This window comes from Aquarana catesbeiana, linkage group LG04, assembly GCF_042186555.1.
Source record: "Aquarana catesbeiana isolate 2022-GZ linkage group LG04, ASM4218655v1, whole genome shotgun sequence".
Lineage (NCBI taxonomy): Eukaryota > Metazoa > Chordata > Amphibia > Anura > Ranidae > Aquarana > Aquarana catesbeiana.
This window is the reverse complement of record NC_133327.1, coordinates 52,968,523-52,987,313: the sequence shown is the minus strand read 5'-3', so window position 1 is coordinate 52,987,313 and position 18,791 is coordinate 52,968,523. Positions and strand designations below refer to the sequence as shown.

The window sequence follows — 18,791 nt, the reverse complement described above, 5'->3', positions numbered from 1 at the left end:
ATCGAGGGGAAATCTTCCAACGAGGACACTAGTTCTGGTGACAGCCAGGGATTGCCTCACTTTGGAAGGATTTCCTCCTCCTTTCTGTTGTGGCTATGGGACAGAAAGTGAAGGAAAAGCTCTTTAATGGGGACACTAGCTCTGTTGACAACCAGGGTTTTCCTCACTTTGAAAGGATTTCCTCTCCCTTCCTGTTGTGGCTATGATACAGAAAGTGAAGCAAGAGCTCCCCAATGGGGATGCTAGCTCTGTTGACAACCAGGGATTTAATCACTTTTGAAGTATTTCCTCTTCCTTCCTGTTGTGGCTATGGGACAGAAAGTAAAGGAAGAGCTCCCCAATGGGGACACTAGCTCGGTTGACAACCAGGGATTTTCTCACTTTGGAAAGATTTCCTCTCCCTTCCCGTTATGGCTATGGGACAGAAAGTAAAGGAAGAGCTCCCCAATGGGAACACTAGCTCTGCTGACAACCAGGGATTGCCTCATTTTGGAAGGATTTCCTCTTCCTTTCTGTTGTGGCTATGATGCAGAAAGTGAAGCAAGAGCTCCCCAATGGGGAAGCTAGCTCTGTTGACAACCAAGGATTTACTCACTTTGGAAGTATTTCCTCTTCTTTCCTGCTGTGGCTATGGGACAGAAAGTAAAGGAAGAGCTCCCCAATGGGGACACTAGTTTGGTTGACAACCAGGGATTTCCTCACTTTGGAAAGATTTCCTCTCCCTTCCTGTTGTGGCTATGGGACAGAAAGAAAAGGAAGAGCTCCCCAATGGGAACACTAGCTCTACTGACAACCAGGGATTTCCTCACTTTGGAAGGATTTCCTCTTCCTTTCTGTTGTGGCTATGATGCAAAAAGTGAAGCAAGAGCTCCCCAATGGGGACACTAGCTCGGTTGACAACCAGGGATTTTCTCACTTTGGAAAGATTTCCTCTCCCTTCCCGTTATGGCTATGGGACAGAAAGTAAAGGAAGAGCTCCCCAATGGGAACACTAGCTCTGCTGACAACCAGGGATTGCCTCATTTTGGAAGGATTTCCTCTTCCTTTCTGTTGTGGCTATGATGCAGAAAGTGAAGCAAGAGCTCCCCAATGGGGACGCTAGCTCTGTTGACAACCAAGGATTTACTCACTTTGGAAGTATTTCCTCTTCTTTCCTGCTGTGGCTATGGGACAGAAAGTAAAGGAAGAGCTCCCCAATGGGGACACTAGTTTGGTTGACAACCAGGGATTTCCTCACTTTGGAAAGATTTCCTCTCCCTTCCTGTTGTGGCTATGGGACAGAAAGAAAAGGAAGAGCTCCCCAATGGGAACACTAGCTCTACTGACAACCAGGGATTTCCTCACTTTGGAAGGATTTCCTCTTCCTTTCTGTTGTGGCTATGATGCAAAAAGTGAAGCAAGAGCTCCCCAATGGGGACGCTAGCTCTGTTGACAACCAGGGATTTCCTCACTTTGGAAAGATTTCCTCTCCCTTCCTGTTGTGGCTATGGGACAGAAAGTAAAGGAAGAGCTCCCCAATGGGGTCACTAGCTCTGTTGACAGCCAGGGATTTCCTCACTTTGGAAGGATTTCCTCTTCCTTTCTGTTTTGGCTATGGGACAGAAAGTAAAGGAAGAGCTCCCCTATGGGGACACTAGCTCTGTTGACAACCAGAGATTTCATAACTTTGTAGAGATTTCCTCTCCCTTCCTGTTGTGGCTATGGGAAAGAAAGTGAAGGGAAACCTCCCTAAAAGGACAAAAATGGAAGAAAACTGACACGGGATATGATCTTCCCTTACTCTATCCAAAGTGAAAAATTTGCGTATAGTTCTACTTTCAGCTTTTAGGAATCATGACCACCAGGACTATGGATTATATAAATATCAGCAAGATCTGCAAGAAAATATTCTGGCACATTCAAACTGGTCTAATGCTTTGTCAGTCATTGCCATCTAAAGTTTTAATTATTCTTGTTTAAGCAACTTTGCCCATCCACTTTGTAAAGACAGCAATAAAATAATTAGGAATTACTAGTCAATTTTTCAGTCTGTTCCCAACTTAAAACACGACATCTGGTGCCCCCACTGCGTCCATCCTCTGGTTCGTCGTAGAACCCCAACAGAAGCTCTAATGATAATGCAAGGGACGATCGGAAGGAAAAGCAGCTTGTTTGATTTGTATTCCGCACTGGTCAGCGGTGAGTTCATCTGTCAGGATTTGGAAGGATTTTTCTCGTTAACACAGAGAATCTCCGCAGGGCTGTCACAAGTAACGAGCACGGGACAACCCGAGCAAAGGAACGATCTCGCTGCGCCAGCTGGCTGAGGGCTGGAAGGAGGTTCATATGTATCAGTCACAGACAGAAAGGCAATTAATTAAACAAGAATGATCAGTGGTCCTGGAGACATTTGCCTTTGAGATAACAAGTTGGTGAAAGATAGACAATTAAAGGCTGGCTGCAGATATGAACTCAGTGAGGGCAGCCCAACCTAAAGGGAACCTGTTAAGAGACAAACAGACATGGGGGGAGCCTAAAGTATAACTAAAGGCAATACTTTTTTTTTTAGATTTAGATAGAGCAGTGGTGGGTTGGAACACCTGTCAGATTTTTATTGAGGTCGGTGTGTCTGTTCACTCTTCTAGTTGTCCTGGCCAGCTATGTCCCTAGGAACAAAAGTGAGGGTGTTGCAAACAGAAACATGTGCAGGCAAGTTACCTCTTTCCCTTCTGCATTACTGTTGTGGCACTCTGGGTTCTTTTGCATGGGCTCCCCCAGAGTCTCCATAGGAAACGGGGGCAGCAATAAAAACCTCACCCCTGGAAACTCAGAGAAAGGTCCAACCGGGCCCAACCAGAAATCAGGTCCACCATTCCAACCGCTGTGCTTGCAGACTATGTCTGGCTCTGTCCCCAGATGCAAGTCCATGCCCAAGAGTAATTCCCCATCACACAGAAGAATAAGAGGTTCACACTGTATCTTCATAATGCTGCCAATTTTAAGTATAAGGTGACGTTAAACTCCAGTTTAAAAATTTAAATTATATTCAAGTATGTATTCTTGATTTAGAAAAGCCTTTTCAGCTACTCTCAAATCTTCAAATTTCTTATTTTTGCTATTGTGATCTGACTTTCTTTAATAGGGTGGCTATGTTTGTCCTCCATGTTCCCACTGTATTTAGGAATGTAGCCACCCTCTCTTGCTCGCTCCCGAGAAAGCCTTGGAACTTTGTGACTATGTGGTTTGTAGTGTGCACAGAGCAGTGCACACGACAGCAACTAATGTGCGCTGTTTGTTCCAAAAAAATGTAAGTGAGGGGGTAAAATGAGAGGTTGAAGAGGTCGAAAAACACAGTAACAAAGAGTGAGGTCTCCAGAACTGGACACAGTATTCTTCTGCAGCTAGATACACTACATGGCCAAAAGTTGGTAGATACTTGACAATCACACCTCCATGAGCTTGTTGGACATCTCATTCTGGAACCATGGCCAATAATGAATTAAATTGCCTTCTTCTGCAGCTCTAACAGCCTGCACTCTTCTGGGAAAGTATTCCACATGATTTTGGAGCATGTCTGTGGGAATTGGCCAAAAGAGCATTGTTGAGGTCAGTTATTGAAGTTGGATGAGAAATGGTCTACAGTTAGCATTCCAATTCATCCCAAAGGTGTTCAGTAGGGTTGAGGTCAGGAGTCTGTGCAGGTAACTTGAGTTACTTCACACCAAGCTCATCAAACCATGTCTTTATGGAGCTGGCTGGTGTACCACCCTCCTAGCTAGTACAGGTTGCTAGGTAAATTAAGTTTAGTTCCTCTGTAATCAGTGGAGCAGGGGTTCATTGTTCTAGCCTGCTCAGTGTAATGACCCGTATACACGGCCGGTGTCAAAGGATGGGTCAAGAAAGTGGTTGGAGATCCCATAAATGAACCATCAAGACATTTGAAACAAATCGGAAGAATGTGCACTTTTATTGCCATGGTGGAGATAATACCGTGCATGGGGCTTGTTTTTGACCCTTTGGTTTTTCTGACAACATTGACTGTAATTTAACCTCTTTTGATTGGGAGACACAGTCAATTATGTTATTTTTTATAAATATTTTTTTTTTTTGGATCACAACAGTTCACTTATATACTGTAATTCCTTTTTCCTTTGTATTGTATTAAGTGTTAGGTTTGCGAGCTAGCCAACGTTGTGGTATTTACTATTTAGTCATCTTCATAGTATCAGTTTTCTCTAACCAAATACTCCGCAGTGTGCAGAAATAATTTTGGGTGGACTGACCTTCTTTCTGTGCCTATTCTGCAGACATTTGGCCAATAAGGCCAGTTTCTGTTGATATAAAGTCTGCGAGTTGTTTATATTGCTTTACAGCTGAATCCTGTCGGGACCTCTTGGCTTATCTCTTCTGGCTCTTCGGCATCGGAAGAACACGGCTTACAATTAGAAAAGAAGAAGAGTTGAGAGAACATATCCTCTGCTCACGCAGTGCAATTCTCTCTTTTCTAGTTTTGTGTGGGCATTACCTGGATTGTCCTCAACCACCCTCCTAGCTAGTACAGGTTGCTAGGTAAATTAAGTTTAGTTCCTCTGTAATCAGTGGAGCAGGGGTTCATTGTTCTAGCCTGCTCAGTGTAATGACCCGTATACACGGCCGGTGTCAAAGGATGGGTCAAGAAAGTGGTTGGAGATCCCATAAATGGTCTGAAGCACCAGAGCAAAGGGTTCTTGGATCCTGGGTCAGCCCTGGCAGAGAAGTCCCCTGTCTGCAAGGCTCTGCTGCTCTGGGAAGACTGCTGAGACGTTGTGTGGAAATCATAAGTCCCAGCCATAGCTTAGGCTGGGGGCCTATTCCTTAAAATCTGGGGTTTCTCGCATATGGTCTTGAGAAGCACTCTGGAGGATATCTGGGGGAGGCTGGACAGAAGAGGGTGCAGTTGTTGGTGTTACTGTGAGTTTGCATCTCCCTCACTAAGAAGTGCCCATTGGATATCATAAGATGACAGATGATAATCTTGAGCCCTGTGAGTACTGACCTAAGTCCTGTGCCTCGGAGAATGTATGCAGCTACTAGTTCTACACAGAGGCAAATCTAAAGCATTTTTCCTAGCAAGTATTGACTTTGTGGAAGTTCCCTGCCAGTATAGTGAGAAGAGTCCACAGTTACTTCAGTTTCTTTGGGGTATCCCATGCCTCCTCCATACCTAACCAAGTCTCACTCAGCAATAACAATACAAAAAATACCCCTAGGCTGTGAAAATACTGCGTGCCTGGCTAAGTGAGCACTAAGTGGGGAAATGGGACCATTCAAAGTTGGCAGCTCTTTCGGGGGTGTGCTACACTTGGAGCACAGTCATGCTGTAACAGAGAAAGACCTTCTCAAAACTGTCACCAGAAGGTTGGAAGTGTACAACTGTCCAATCTGTCTTTCTATTGCTGCACCAATATTAGTACCTTCCACTGGAAACCTTAGAACTTAATAATTTTGGCCATATAGGTAGTTGTAATGGTCAGTTGTCCACAAACGTTTGGCCTTGAAATTTTCCACATTTTGTCATGTTACAACCAAAAACGTAAATGTATTTTATTCGGATTTTATGTGATAGACCAACAAAAAGTGGCACATAATTGTGTAGTGGTAGGAAAATGATAAATGGTTTTCAAAATGTTTTATGCCCCGTACACACGGTCGGACATTGATCGGACATTCCGACAACAAAATCCATGGTTTTTTTCCTACGGATGTTGGCTCAAACTTGTCTTGCATACACTCGGTCACACAAAGTTGTCGGAAAATCCGATCGTTCTGAACGCGGTGACGTAAAACACGTACGTCAGGACTATAAATGGGGCAGTAGCCAATAGCTTTCGTCTCTTAATTTATTCTGAGCATGCGTGGCACTTTGTGCGTCGGATTTGTGTACACACGATCGGAATTTCCGAAAACAGATTTTGTTGTCAGAAAATTTTATAGCAAGCTCTAAAACTCTGTGTGTCGGAAATTCCGATAGAAAATGTGTGATGGAGCCTACACACGGTCGGAATGCATTTGTATTCAGCCCCATTTACTCTGATACCCCTAACTAAAATCTAGTGGAAGCAATTGCCTTCAGAAGTCACCTAATTAGTAAATAGAGTCCACCAGTGTGTAATTTAATCTCAGTATGAATACAGCTGTTCTGTAAAGCCCTCAGAGGTTTGTTAGAGAACCTTGATGAACAAACAGCATCATGAAGGCCAAGGAGCACACCAGACAGGTCAGGGGTACAGTTGTGGAGAAGTTTAAAGCAGAGTTAGGTTATAAAAAAATATCCCAAGCTTTGAACATCTCACGGAGCACTGTTCAATCCATCATCCGAAAATGGAAAGAGTATGGGACAACTGCAAACTTAGCAAGACATGGCCGTCCACCTAAACTGACAGGCGGGGCAAGGAGAGCATTATTCAGAGAGGCAGCCAAGAGGCCCATGGTAACTCTGGAAGAACTGCAGAGATCCACAGCTCAGGTGGGAGAATCTGTCCACAGGACAACTATTAGTCGTGCACTCCACAAATCTGGCCTTTATGGAAGAGTGGCAAGAAGAAAGCCATTGTTGAAAGAAAGCCACAAGAAGTCCCATCTGTAATTTGCGAGAAGACATGTGGGGGACACAGCAGACATGTGGAAGAAGGCGCTCTGGTCAGATGAGACCAAAATTGAACTTTTTGGCCTAAAAAGAAAATGCTATGTGTGTCGGAAACTAACACTGCACATCACCCTGAACACACCATCCCCACCGTGAACATGGTGATGGCAGCATCATGTTGTGAGAATGCTTTTCAGGGACAGAGAAGCTGGTCAGAGTTGATGGGAAGATGGATGGAGCCAAATACAGGGAAATCTTATGCCCTGTACGCATGACCGGTTTTGCCGTCGGAATAAACTCCCAAGGTTTCTCCGACGGAACTCCATTCAAGCAGTCTTGCCTACACACGGTCAAACCAAAGTCTGACCAAAGTCCGTCCGTCCAGAACGGGGTGACATACAGCACGTACGATGGGACTAGAAAAAGGAAGTTCAATAGTCAGTAGCCAAAAGCTTCCGACTCGTACTTGCTTCAGAGCATGCAACGAGCGGTTTTCCCGATAGGAATTGGTTCCATCAGAAATATTTAGAACATGTTCTAATTCTAGGTCTGTCAGAGTTTTCAAAAAAAAAAAGTCAGACGAGGCACACACACGATCGGAATATACGATGAAAAGCTTCCTTCGGACTTTTTCTGTCGGACATTCCGCTCGTGTGTACGCGGCTTAAGAAGAAAACCTGTGGGGGAGGTTCACCTTCCAGCAGGACAACGACCCTAAACATACAGCCAGAGCTACAATGGAATGGTTTAGATCAAAGCATATTCATGTTAGAATGGCCAAGTCAAAGTCCAGACCTAAATCACTTTGACTTGACTTGAAAATTGCTGTTCATAAACGCTTGAAGTGCTTGAGCTATTTTGCATAGAAGAATGGGCAAAATGTTCACTCTATAGATGTGCCAAGCTGGTAGAGACATCCCCAAAAAGATTTGCAGCTATAATTGCAGCAAAAGGTAGTTCTACAAAGTATTGACCCAGAGGGGCTGAATACAAATGCACGCCATGCTTTTCACATATTTATTTGTAAAAAAATCTGAAAACCATTTATCATTTTCCTTCCAATTCACAATTATGTGCCACTTTGTGTTGGTCTATCACATAAAATCCCAATAAAATATGTTTACATTTTTGGCTGTAACATGACAAAATGTGGAACATTTCAAATGGTATGAATGCTTTTTCAAGGCACTGTACACAACTGAATTATTCATATCAGTTCAGACCCCATGGGGTAGACTTACTAAAACTGGAGCATTCAGAATCTGGTGCAGCTGTGCATGGTAGCCAATGAGCTTCTGACTGCAGCTTGTTCAATTAAGCTTTGACAGTAAAACCTGAAAGCTGATTGGTTTCTATGGAGAGTTGCACCAGATTTTGCACTCTCCAGTTTTAGTAAGTAACCCCCATGTGTCAATCCACTCTGACCATTTGTAGTTATAGCGTGTGAAAAATCTTGTATTTGTGATTATATACAGGAAACAAAAGACTTTTTTTCCAATAAAATTTGTGCCATTTTCCCAGACCTGTTATGTATGACTCACTGACTAAGTGGATTTATGTTGGGTAAACAGAATGTGTTATTGATATGGATTAGACACAGGGATTTCCTGTCTACAGCATATCATCGGCGATCGCTTATATCCGAACACTTCTGGGAATCACTTCCTGAAACTCATCACCATACAAAGCCTTAACAAGAAAAGGCCCAGTTTATTACAAGCAGCCGGTCATCTACCATGAGTAAGACAGCACTTTTTACGTATATATATATATATATATATATATTAAACTAAAGGCATTTTTTTTTATTTATATATCTATATATATATCTATATAGATATATCTATATAGATATATAGATATAAAAAACTAAAGGCATTTTTTGGGGGGGTTTTGGATAGATTGGTGAGGGTTTAGAACCACGGTTATATACCTAAGGACAAAACCTTTGTGGGCGGAGTAGGGGAGGGTTAAAACTGCTGTCCCATTAGGGAGATTTCCTTTCACTTCCTGAACATTCGAGAAGGTGTCCTCTTTGGGATATTCACCTTCTCGAATTGTAATGATTAATGTCACCATGAACGAAAGATCAAGAAGTGAAAGAAAATCTCCCTAATGGGACAGCAGTTTTAACCCTCCCCTACTCCGCCCATAAAGGTTTTGTCCTTAGGTATAATTTCACACTAGGGTTATAGTTAGTGCTGTGTCTGCTCTATTGTGCACTGTTTTATAATACAAAATGTTCTTATATGTATAGTTCATGAACCTAAAGTATGCCAAAAGCCAAAATGTGTTTTTTGCGGGTGTCACAGTGCATCACAGCAGCTGGTTTAGGCTACCAGATCCAGCTACTGTGTCTACACAGACTACACTATCAATTTTATTTCCCCCACCAAGAATTCTGTGAACACAATCTTCATTCTTATCATTATACCCCAAACCCTGATGAAATGTGTTCCTTCTGACCCCTGAAATGTGTTGGATATATATGCTGCACACATTGATCTGTTTTAATCAAATGAAAGTCCCACTCTGGGAAAAAATCTAACTAATCCCTACATTAAAAAACGCCTAATAGTCCTTTTTACCTCCCCATAGCAGTGGTCATGTAACGATCCGGCCCCCCCAATTTTTTTTTTTTTGTACCATCTGTGTCTGGTGATGCTTAGCAACAGACTATGTATTTTTGGACTATGTATTTATTTCTCTTACAACTTACTATGTTTTTGATAAGATTACACTCTTATCAAAAACATAGTAAGTTGTAAGAGAAATACAGGTATTGAAAACACTCTACAATGCATTTTCACACAAAATAAAAATATTCTAGTGAAAATGACTGTAGGCTTTAAAACATAACCACCACAAACATATGGGTATTTTTTTTTTTTTTAGATTCACACTTACCTAGGTGGATGCAGCATCGGTCCGATGCTGCATCTGTCCTCCAGCTTCCCGAGTGATCAAACACCACCAAACGGTCAGTTCTCACAACTCTGTGAGCAGAGAGCTGTACTACAGCCAATTGAGCTGTACTTCTCCTTTCAAGGAGTTGTAAAGGCAGAAGGTTTTTTTAATCTTAATGCATTAGGATAAAAAAACTTCTGTGTATAGCAGCCCCCAACAGCCCCCCTAACACTTACCTGATGTCCCTCTCTGTCCAGCGATGTCCATGAGTGTCTCAGCCATCCAGATTCACCTTCCTGATTGGCTGAGACACAGCAGTGGTGCCATTGGCTCCCGTTGCTGTCAATCAAATTCAGCGAACCAATCAGGGGAGAGAGGGGCGGGGCTGGGGCTCTGTGTCTGAATGGACACAGGGAGCTGTGACTCGGCTTGGGTGACCCCATAGCAAGCTGCTTGCTGTGGGGGCACTGAACAGGAGGGAGGGGCCAGGAGCACCAAAGTGGGACCCGAGAATAGGAAGATCCGGGTTGCTCTGTGCACATCCACTGCAACAGAGCAGGTGAGTATAACATGCTTGTTGTTTTTATAGGAACAAAATTAGTCTTTATGTAGCGGTACCCTCGTGAGGGCTGCTGAGTGTTGTACTCCACCTGTCACCCCGCACAGCCAGGCACGCGATTTTCAGTCACTCTTAGACAGAAAACAGTCCATGCACTTTGTTTTGTATTTTTATTGAGGAGAATTAACTTGGATGGGGTAAGGGTATATGGGATGCCCACATAATTGTAGAAAATTTACATGGGACCAACCAGGGGCGGCCCGTCCATTAAGGACGCACTGGTGCCACCCCCCCTCCCCTATCCATGCGTCTGGCCCTTTTCAGGACACCGGCACATGAATTCCAATGTGGGGGGGCTCTAGTAGAGGCTCTAATAAGCTACAATATAGGGTGGGTTCAGGTCACAGAGAGTGCGCTCTGAATATTCGCTGTTGTAACACTGATCCTCCTCCCGACAATCAAGAAGCGCGATTTTACACTGGATTGGATGCCTAGGAGGACCTGTTCAAAAACAGGGGGCGAAAAGATGAAATTACACTCTGCAGAGTTCAGTGAGGAGAACTCTGAGAGCTGATGGGAGGGAAGGAACATACCCCTCTTCACACAGGAACAGAGCTGAGGCAGTCAATCACAGGCTGTGTACTGGAGCTCCCTCACCTGTTTTCTCTTGGTGTCAGGAAAACTTGTCAGACTCATGCTGATAGCAAAGGAAGGAAGCAGCAGACAGAAATTACACTTAGTGTTCTGGATTGAGACAAGTACACACTATATAGGGATGTGCTTTGTTCATATTTCATGTCTGAGGTTTACAACCACTTTAATGTGGTTTGGAAATATTAATTTGTTTTGATTTTCTATAAGTCCAAAAAACAGAAAACTAGACTGCAATGAAGAATGTTCTGTTGTGCAAGAGAAAATGCACGGCTTGCAATTTCCATTCTCACAGTTGTGTTAAAATAATATATATCTAAGGCCATTTTTTTTTCAGAAAGTAAAGAATGCTGAAAAACCCTTTTTTTTTTATGTTCCATTAGGGAGCCCCCCCCCCCTTCTTCAGGGCTAAACATACCGAAAACAATATAGAAGACAATTGAAAACATACATCCATGAAATATGGTAGTTAATAAATGGTGCTAAATGAAACTGTATACCATCTACAGATATTTTTTTTTAATTTAGTATAGCTATGTATATTCATAAAATGGTATGTACTATAAATCATCTGATTAATAGTCTTAATATGAATTTTCACATAACACCTAGATCTATGAAATATACAATCATATAAAATGTTACACAATATAAACATAAAAAATTCATAGGGGTTTTATGTTAATAATGCCTTCTTTATTGTTTCCTACATGTTTAGCACTGAAGAAGGGCAAGGTTTTTCCCTTGAAACTCATTAGCTTTTCTTAATAAACATTTTAGGCAATCGGCGAGCTCCGTGATTGTTTTTCTAGGTGCTCCTGACTCCATACCCGAGAACAAATGTACATACATGGTAATCCATTTGATGCCTGTCTGCTGTAGTAAGGACCAAGGCTCCCCAAAATTCCCTATCCTCAACTCTCCTTTTCCTTTTCATACTCTTCTACTTTCTAATTAATCTACACCCACCCACACGTCTTTTATAGATAGCCTATGCGTGATGTAATACTTGGATATCATTGTGTACATATCTACAAAAGTACTATTTATTGTATACTAATGGAACTATTCACTCTAAGTTAGTTTCTTATTTTGGCATGAGTGTAGGTAAGTGCAGTCTACTTTCTCCACAGGTTGCGCTCAACTACAGCAGCAGTGCAAAGGGAGAGGATGTTGAGGGGAAGGTGGTTCCTCTATGGTTTCCCCGGTCACGGGGGGAGCTATCTGATTGGATGCTGCCACCCCAGGTGACTCTGGCAGCCGTCTTGGGACAGGCAGAGTCTTTTTAAGACTCTGGCTCCTGGGTTTGGCACGCATTTTGCATGTGAATAGTGTAGGGACAAGTCATCTGTCTAACTGGGTCAGTATTAGTGGCAGGAAGAGGTTCCAGACGAGTAGACGGAGAGCACGGACACGCTAACCTTCCTGGAAGCCTCCCCATTTGGGCACAGACCAGCTAGGCTGCGATCTAGATGCTGTCGGAACATCTGAGACCTGCTGTACACTGTTCTCTACAACATTCTGTGAGTGCACCCAGACCAGTTGTCTTCCCACTGGGTAATTGTGCTTGTTTGGACTTTAATCACAATACAGTTCTGGTACTGCATCTGGTGTGTTTACTACCGCTGCACCTCCCCACATGAGAATGTACTTTACTTTTGCCAATTTTCCAATAAACACTTAATAAACAAAAAAAAATAGCTATATCATTTAAAACATTGATTTCAATTGTCAACATGATGAGCTTCATTTGCTGAGCCTGTATACCGGTAATAACAATGAATCCAGCAATCTGAGCAGTAGTTGGGCACTGCCTGTCATCATTCGATGGGTTAGTAGAAATCCGGAGACAAATACAGTCACTGGTATAGCCACAACACTTGTAAAAAAAGTTACAAAAGAATCAAAGCAAAAAATCTTTCCTTTTTTCTTTTAACACACTGAGGGAAAACCACCCTTATGAGCTCTACTAATTACAAATGCAAACAAACAAGAAGTTTGGTCTGTATTTAAAGACTGCGGCAGGAACTATGAAGAGCATTCCACAAATCTCCAGTGGCACATCACATATAGAACCACACATTTATAGCCCAGATACAGCCTAACATTTTAAAGCCATTACAGTTGTTTCAGAATTATTGAGTTGCCGGCTACAGTATGTTAGTGGACTGTTCTCCAACAAGACAAGGTTGAACATAGATACTTGGGTAGGTTATAGCCTATCATGAGTTCTGATTTAAGACAAGAAGGGCTGAAGGTAAGTTTCAACAAGGCATGCAATACCATCCATTGAAACTGTCCTTAAAAGTAAGTCAGGAACAATAGGGGGAGAAGAATAATAGTTACCTTCGGAACGCCCTCTCCCCAGAGTGCAGACTTTGGTGTGACCGGCCTGGTGACGTGGCAGAATTTTGGCTATGCCCAGAAAGCAAGCTGTCCGTCTCTAAGTGGTAGTTAATGTCCAGTTCAGACTGTATGTTTGTGTTGCCCAAAAACTCGCCATCGTTCCAGGCGCCCACGGAGCCGTCCATGGTCTGATACCTGAGCTCGATACTGACACTGGTCTGAAAAATAACAAAGACAATGAAACATTAAAGTGGATGTAAACCCTCCCCTATACCTAGTGAAGTGAATAGCCTCAGATGATACACAGAGATTAAACAAATCTCCCTACATACATTTTTCATGTATATCAGCTGTCTTCAGCTTTCTGCATTCTTTAGAAAGTGCAAATCGTTCTAGAAGTCTTTCTTCCTGTTTCAGCAGTGGGAATGAAGTCTAGGCATACACTGTGTGTGAGCTGATTGGAGGAAAGGCACACAGAGGAATGAAGAAACTAGCAGAGCTGCAGTGTGAATAGACCAGCTCTCTGCTAATCTATTTATAGCACCCTCCCCAACACAAATTTTCAGCTGCTTTTATCTCCTTTGTCGGAGAACTTGTCAGAAGTTATCATGCTGATAACTGAGGAACGGAGCAGCAGAAAGACACAGAACTTAGTGCTTTGGAGAGAGATAAGTAAACACTACAGATATATGTGCTCAGATCAGATTTCATGAATCGGGTTTACAACCACTTTGAGATAAAGCAACATTACCGGCTCGGTATCCATCTGGTTAGACTTCAGACCTTAGCAGTGAAGTGAAGGGTTTGTCAATCCACAATTAGTAACATAGGCCTGTTAAATCCCATCTGACCAAAGGTCATTGAATCCTAGGTGCTCAAACCAAATTTAGCACCTTCATCCATAAGCTTGATAATAACTCTAATTTGCTGACTAAATATTAGATATTATTTATCACAATAATAAAACAAATACAATAGGTAAAAATAAAAAATAACATACAAATATAGTTTATACATTCTGTAATGCTTTCTAACACTGTAACTCATTCTCTATGCTCAAAGGGATAGGCCCAGTGTTTTCTGCAGGTTGGCATGTAAACAATCTAAAAAGATTGGCTATCACAGTGATCACATATGTGAGAACCAGCGCTGATTGGCCTGTGTGGTCTCAGAACAAGGAGCATACATATTTGCTGGTTCACGATGGATTTAAGAGAAAAATAATGACTAATTAAACCTCAACATAAAAAATGCCCTATCCTATTAGAGAATGTCCCTAGCATGCATGATTCTGTAATACTTACCTTATTTGCGTGAAAAGTCAATGCAGTGTGTCTGTCCAATCTGCTTTCTTCAGCTGTTTTGGCTTTCTGAACCCACGCCATATGTACTGCTTATCCTAGGGTGACAAAGCTGCTCCTTTAGAAGATTACGGAGGTTTGCCACCCTAGCACTATTATAATTAATTATATTATAATTGAAGAAAATAAGAAGCAAACTTTGATGCCATCACAAAAGTGAAGAATAAGAGGTTGGTTGTGGTCGGGGTCCCACCATCACTACTGCGTTATTTTATTTATTTCTTATGGGGAGTGTAACAGGAGGAGCCTGAACACATAAAAGTGGACGGGAACACCCAAAACTCCCAAGTGGACAGGAACAGTCAGCAATTATGGAAGCTACAACTTTTGGAATATGCGAGTTCTACAAGAAACCAGGGACTGACTCAGCCCACCAGTGTCTACCTACAACTCAAATATCACCTTTAGATGATAGAAAAACAGGTGAAACAAAACTGCAATGTCTGAACTTCTCATCTTCTTCAAAGTGTATGTAAAGCCAACCTTTTCTTTTTTTGTTTGGTTGGGAAGGGAAGTAGAGTAGGGAAGTGTTAAAACCTCTATAAATTTATTTTTACTCTCTATGTTCTGCTGAGATTTCCCTTCACTTTCCGTCCTAAAGACACAAAAGGAAATAAGAGGAAATGTCTCAAAACTAATCAAAATTCCCATTTTAGGCAGGCCATACATTATGCAATTTTCTTTCCTGGGTGGCAGGAAAGAAAATCGCTTGATTCCCCCATCAACACATTCAGTGTTATTGGGGGAATCCCTCCCATGGAGCTATTGTGTCCTCTAGGTTGGAGGGGCATGGGGAGACCCTCCACAATGAGTATCTCTAGCGGCTATAGCCGCTGGCAATAATCGAATGCAAAAAATCCGACATGCTGGTTGTACGCAAGTTGATTGATGGATTGACTTGGGTACAATCAGCCTGTCCATAGATGGATTAAATCTCGGCTGGTCCCTGCTGAACCGGCTGAGATTCAAACCAGGAATTTAGAGAGTGGTGCCAAGGAGGATGCCAAGGAGGATTTGGATAGATCTCTATTCCCTATTATTAGGGAATAGAGATCTATCCAAATCCTCCTTGGCACCACTCTCTAAATTTATGGTGGTCCAAGTTGGATACTATGCTTCTTGCAATTCTTACCTTTTTTTTGTGATTTAATACTAGCGCTACACTATTTATATCCATACTGTTTACAAATTTCCTTACTTTGTGTGTGAGCTGCTTTGATAGAGCAAGCGCGGTGTCTTTTGAGTTAATCTGAGATTCAAACCAACTAAGGCCAGCTTTAGAGAGCTGTCACAGGAACAGGTGCCAACATTCGAGGATTTCACCTACTGCTTCATGACAGCTCAAATTCTTTGGATTTCCTCTTACTTTCAGTCATGGTGACAATGGTCACCAGGACAAGTAGGGTACATCTCACTTGCAGGGATACAGACAGCAATAAAAACATGCCGAGGGGTATAACCCTTCCCTACTCTATCTGAAACAAAAAAAAAATGCCATTGCATACACTTTTTTTGTTAAAGCTTTTCTACTGATTTTGAAAAAAAGAAAGGGGCACATACTTCATAAGGCCTCCTCCACACAGAGAGAGCCTCTTGGGATGAAGATAATGCAACAATAATAATGCTACAATTTGGTTCATACATGATAAGGAGTTTGCTAAGTCTTTTTAAGTGCAGCAAGCTCTCTATTTCACTCCCTATGAGATATTTTGTGTAACAGTATTGAGACTGGTGAAATTGGGGGGGAGCTCCCAGTATCCTACATCAGCTGTAAATGATTATTGAACGGTAATTAAGGAGCCAGCATCACTAACATGGGGGTGAGTGTTGTATAACTGAGGTTTCGCTGTAGAAGATGAGCTATGTAGACATATAATAGGGTTTGACATTTGAAAGTCTGTAGGCGTTGATGGGTTATCCAACCATGATGCTCCAACAGTAATGAAGGCCTTCACATACCCTTTAACAAACTCTCACAACTTTATACTGGCATACTGAAATAACTTGATTTTGGCAAAGTTCATTTTCTTTAGACAATTTACTCTGACAATGACAAGTTTGGAGTTTTGTGTAAGCTCTGAACTCTTCTGACATCCATTTAACGACATGCTATTTTTAAACACTTTTTGTACACTTAGAAAACTGTCTCAATTTCAAGTGGAGAATATAAGTGGATAATACGAGATCAGGCAAGTCAAATGGTCTGGAACTTCAAAATTTTACAAAGAGAATGTCTACACAGACAGTTGAAGCGTATGAAGGAATAGGACAATTATATTCCATAGAGTGTTATCTAAACTCTTTACAAGACACTTTTGTTAAGAAAAATCTGAAGACAGCACAATTAAATATTTTATTTGAAGAAAGTTTATTCTTAAGCGATTTGCTTAGTGAACTCAAAGTTACTTAAAGTTACTGAAAGTGAGCCTGTCATTAGTATAGCATATTCCAAACAGCGATACCATGTAAAAGAACATGTCATGCTGCTGGTGAGTCCACACTTCACTGTCTTGGAAAGATATAGCTTCCTCTGCACGTCAACACTTCAAGCATATGGCATAGCGTGTCCCCCTCTGGGTACTGTGGTTCCTCCCACCGGCTGCTGAATCACTGCAAAGTACACATGATGCCAGAGTGCCCAGTAAAGTTGTGCTATGCCATGCCCATAGGAGTGTTGGAGAGCAGGAGAAACACAGTGGCTTAGTGGGCACCACTTCTGCTAACTCGGTTCAATTTTGATTGCATGTTCTTCAGGAACCCTGGTTCTTCCTGTACTCTAAAGACATGAAGGTAGTATAGCACCCTTTAGTTAGGTAGCTGCTAGAGTTAGCATCTTTGTTGGCAGAGTAGGTAAATTTGCTGGGAGTGGTTTAGGGTAGCAGCTGGTGACTCACAGGCCACATCACTTCACTGTCACCTCCTTCTTCCTTCTAGAAAGTTCTAGAAGGAGAGGAGGGGAAGAGAGGTGGGGCTGCCTGGGGTATCTTAAGGAGCCTTGACCAATCCCCAACTTGGATTGGCAGTTGGAAAGACTGGGAAGGCACGCCTGAGAGAACTGGGAGATTGCAGTTAAGATGGGTGCAGAACCAGAAGAGAGGACTGAGAGAAGGGCAGTGGGCTCAGGCTGAAGAGGCAGGCCTAAGGCCCAATGGTCTTTCTTTCACCTGACTTCACTTAGGAGCTAAATTTGTTCCTATACATAACGATCTGAGCGTAGGAGTGTGCCATCCAGGCTTTGTCTTCAGGAGAACGCCACTACTACTACTGCAGTGGTGTGAGGCCTGTTCGCCATTTTAAAGTGTTCAGTTGATTGTTGTTGCCAGTGTTGCTGTCCACAGGGGCATTCTGCCACGAGGGGACTATGCTATTACTAAAATCTCCTTATTTGTGGAGAGAGCACTTCACTACAAGTAAAGAAGCGCCTCAAAGCTGTCAGAAATGAGATAGTATTCAACAGGACAGTGGCTAAGTAGGGTCTAGATAGATGGTATTATCTATTGCCGTCAGTGACCTTACTTGTATACTGTTTTACAATGGTGAGGAAAGTAATTTCTGCTTATTGTGTCAGTGTCGTTCCCTTACGCTGGCCTAGTGTATTTTCTGGACCGGTTACTTCACAGGTAGTTGTGGGGAACAAACTGCTATCATAGCAATCTGTGGGGTTGATTTACTAAAACTCGAGAGTGCAAAATCTGGTGCAGCTGTGCATGGTAGCCAATCAGCTTCTACTTCAGCTTGTTCAATTAAGCTTTGATAATAAAACCTGGATATTGGTTTCTATGCAGAGTTGCACCAGATTTTGTACTCTCTAATTTTAGTCAATCAACCCCTATATCTCAAGTCTTTTATACAAATTGTCTAACTCATTCTTTCTTTCCAAGCCTTTTGCTGTAAATAAAGCCCATTTAAACTGTTTCTAGGTATGGCTGAGTCATTTGGTTCCAGATACATGGCGGATCATCCCTAGTACAGGGCAGGAAGACCCAAACAAACTAGCCACATATCACAACAGGATACTGAACAATATTTACTTATTCCAAAAAGATGACAGGTAATACACCACAGGGTTCCAACGTGTTTCACACAACATAGAGCTTACGATTAAGCATTGTGTGAAATGTGTTAACATCCTTGGAACCCTGTGCTGATTTACCTGTCATCTTTTGAAATAAAGAAGCATTATTCAGTATCCTGTTGCGATGTGCAGCTATTTCCTTCTATCTTTTTGGTTTACTATGGTGGCGAGCCGGGTCAGCACCTGCTAGGAGGGATCAGTGACGGAATTGGCTTTTCTTGCTCCCCTGGAGCGGTATTTCCCCTATATTTACATCCTTTGCCAGCTGCTATCATCTTTTCCCTGGCT

General features: G+C 42.3%; 1 protein-coding gene across 22 annotated transcripts in view; it reads right to left on the bottom strand.

Moving 5' to 3' along the window:
* OTOF (otoferlin) overlaps positions 1-18,791 on the bottom strand; it is a 500,270-nt gene that overhangs the window by 270,699 nt on the left and 210,780 nt on the right. For all 22 annotated transcript variants that reach the window (XR_012243739.1, XM_073625193.1, XM_073625192.1 and 19 more), the window contains exon 5: positions 13,068-13,285. Coding sequence is in view for 21 of the 22 variants with exons in the window: in XM_073625193.1 (XP_073481294.1) it covers positions 13,068-13,285 (218 nt within the window). In the remaining variant the exon portion in view is untranslated. The remainder of the gene's footprint in view (positions 1-13,067; positions 13,286-18,791) is intronic.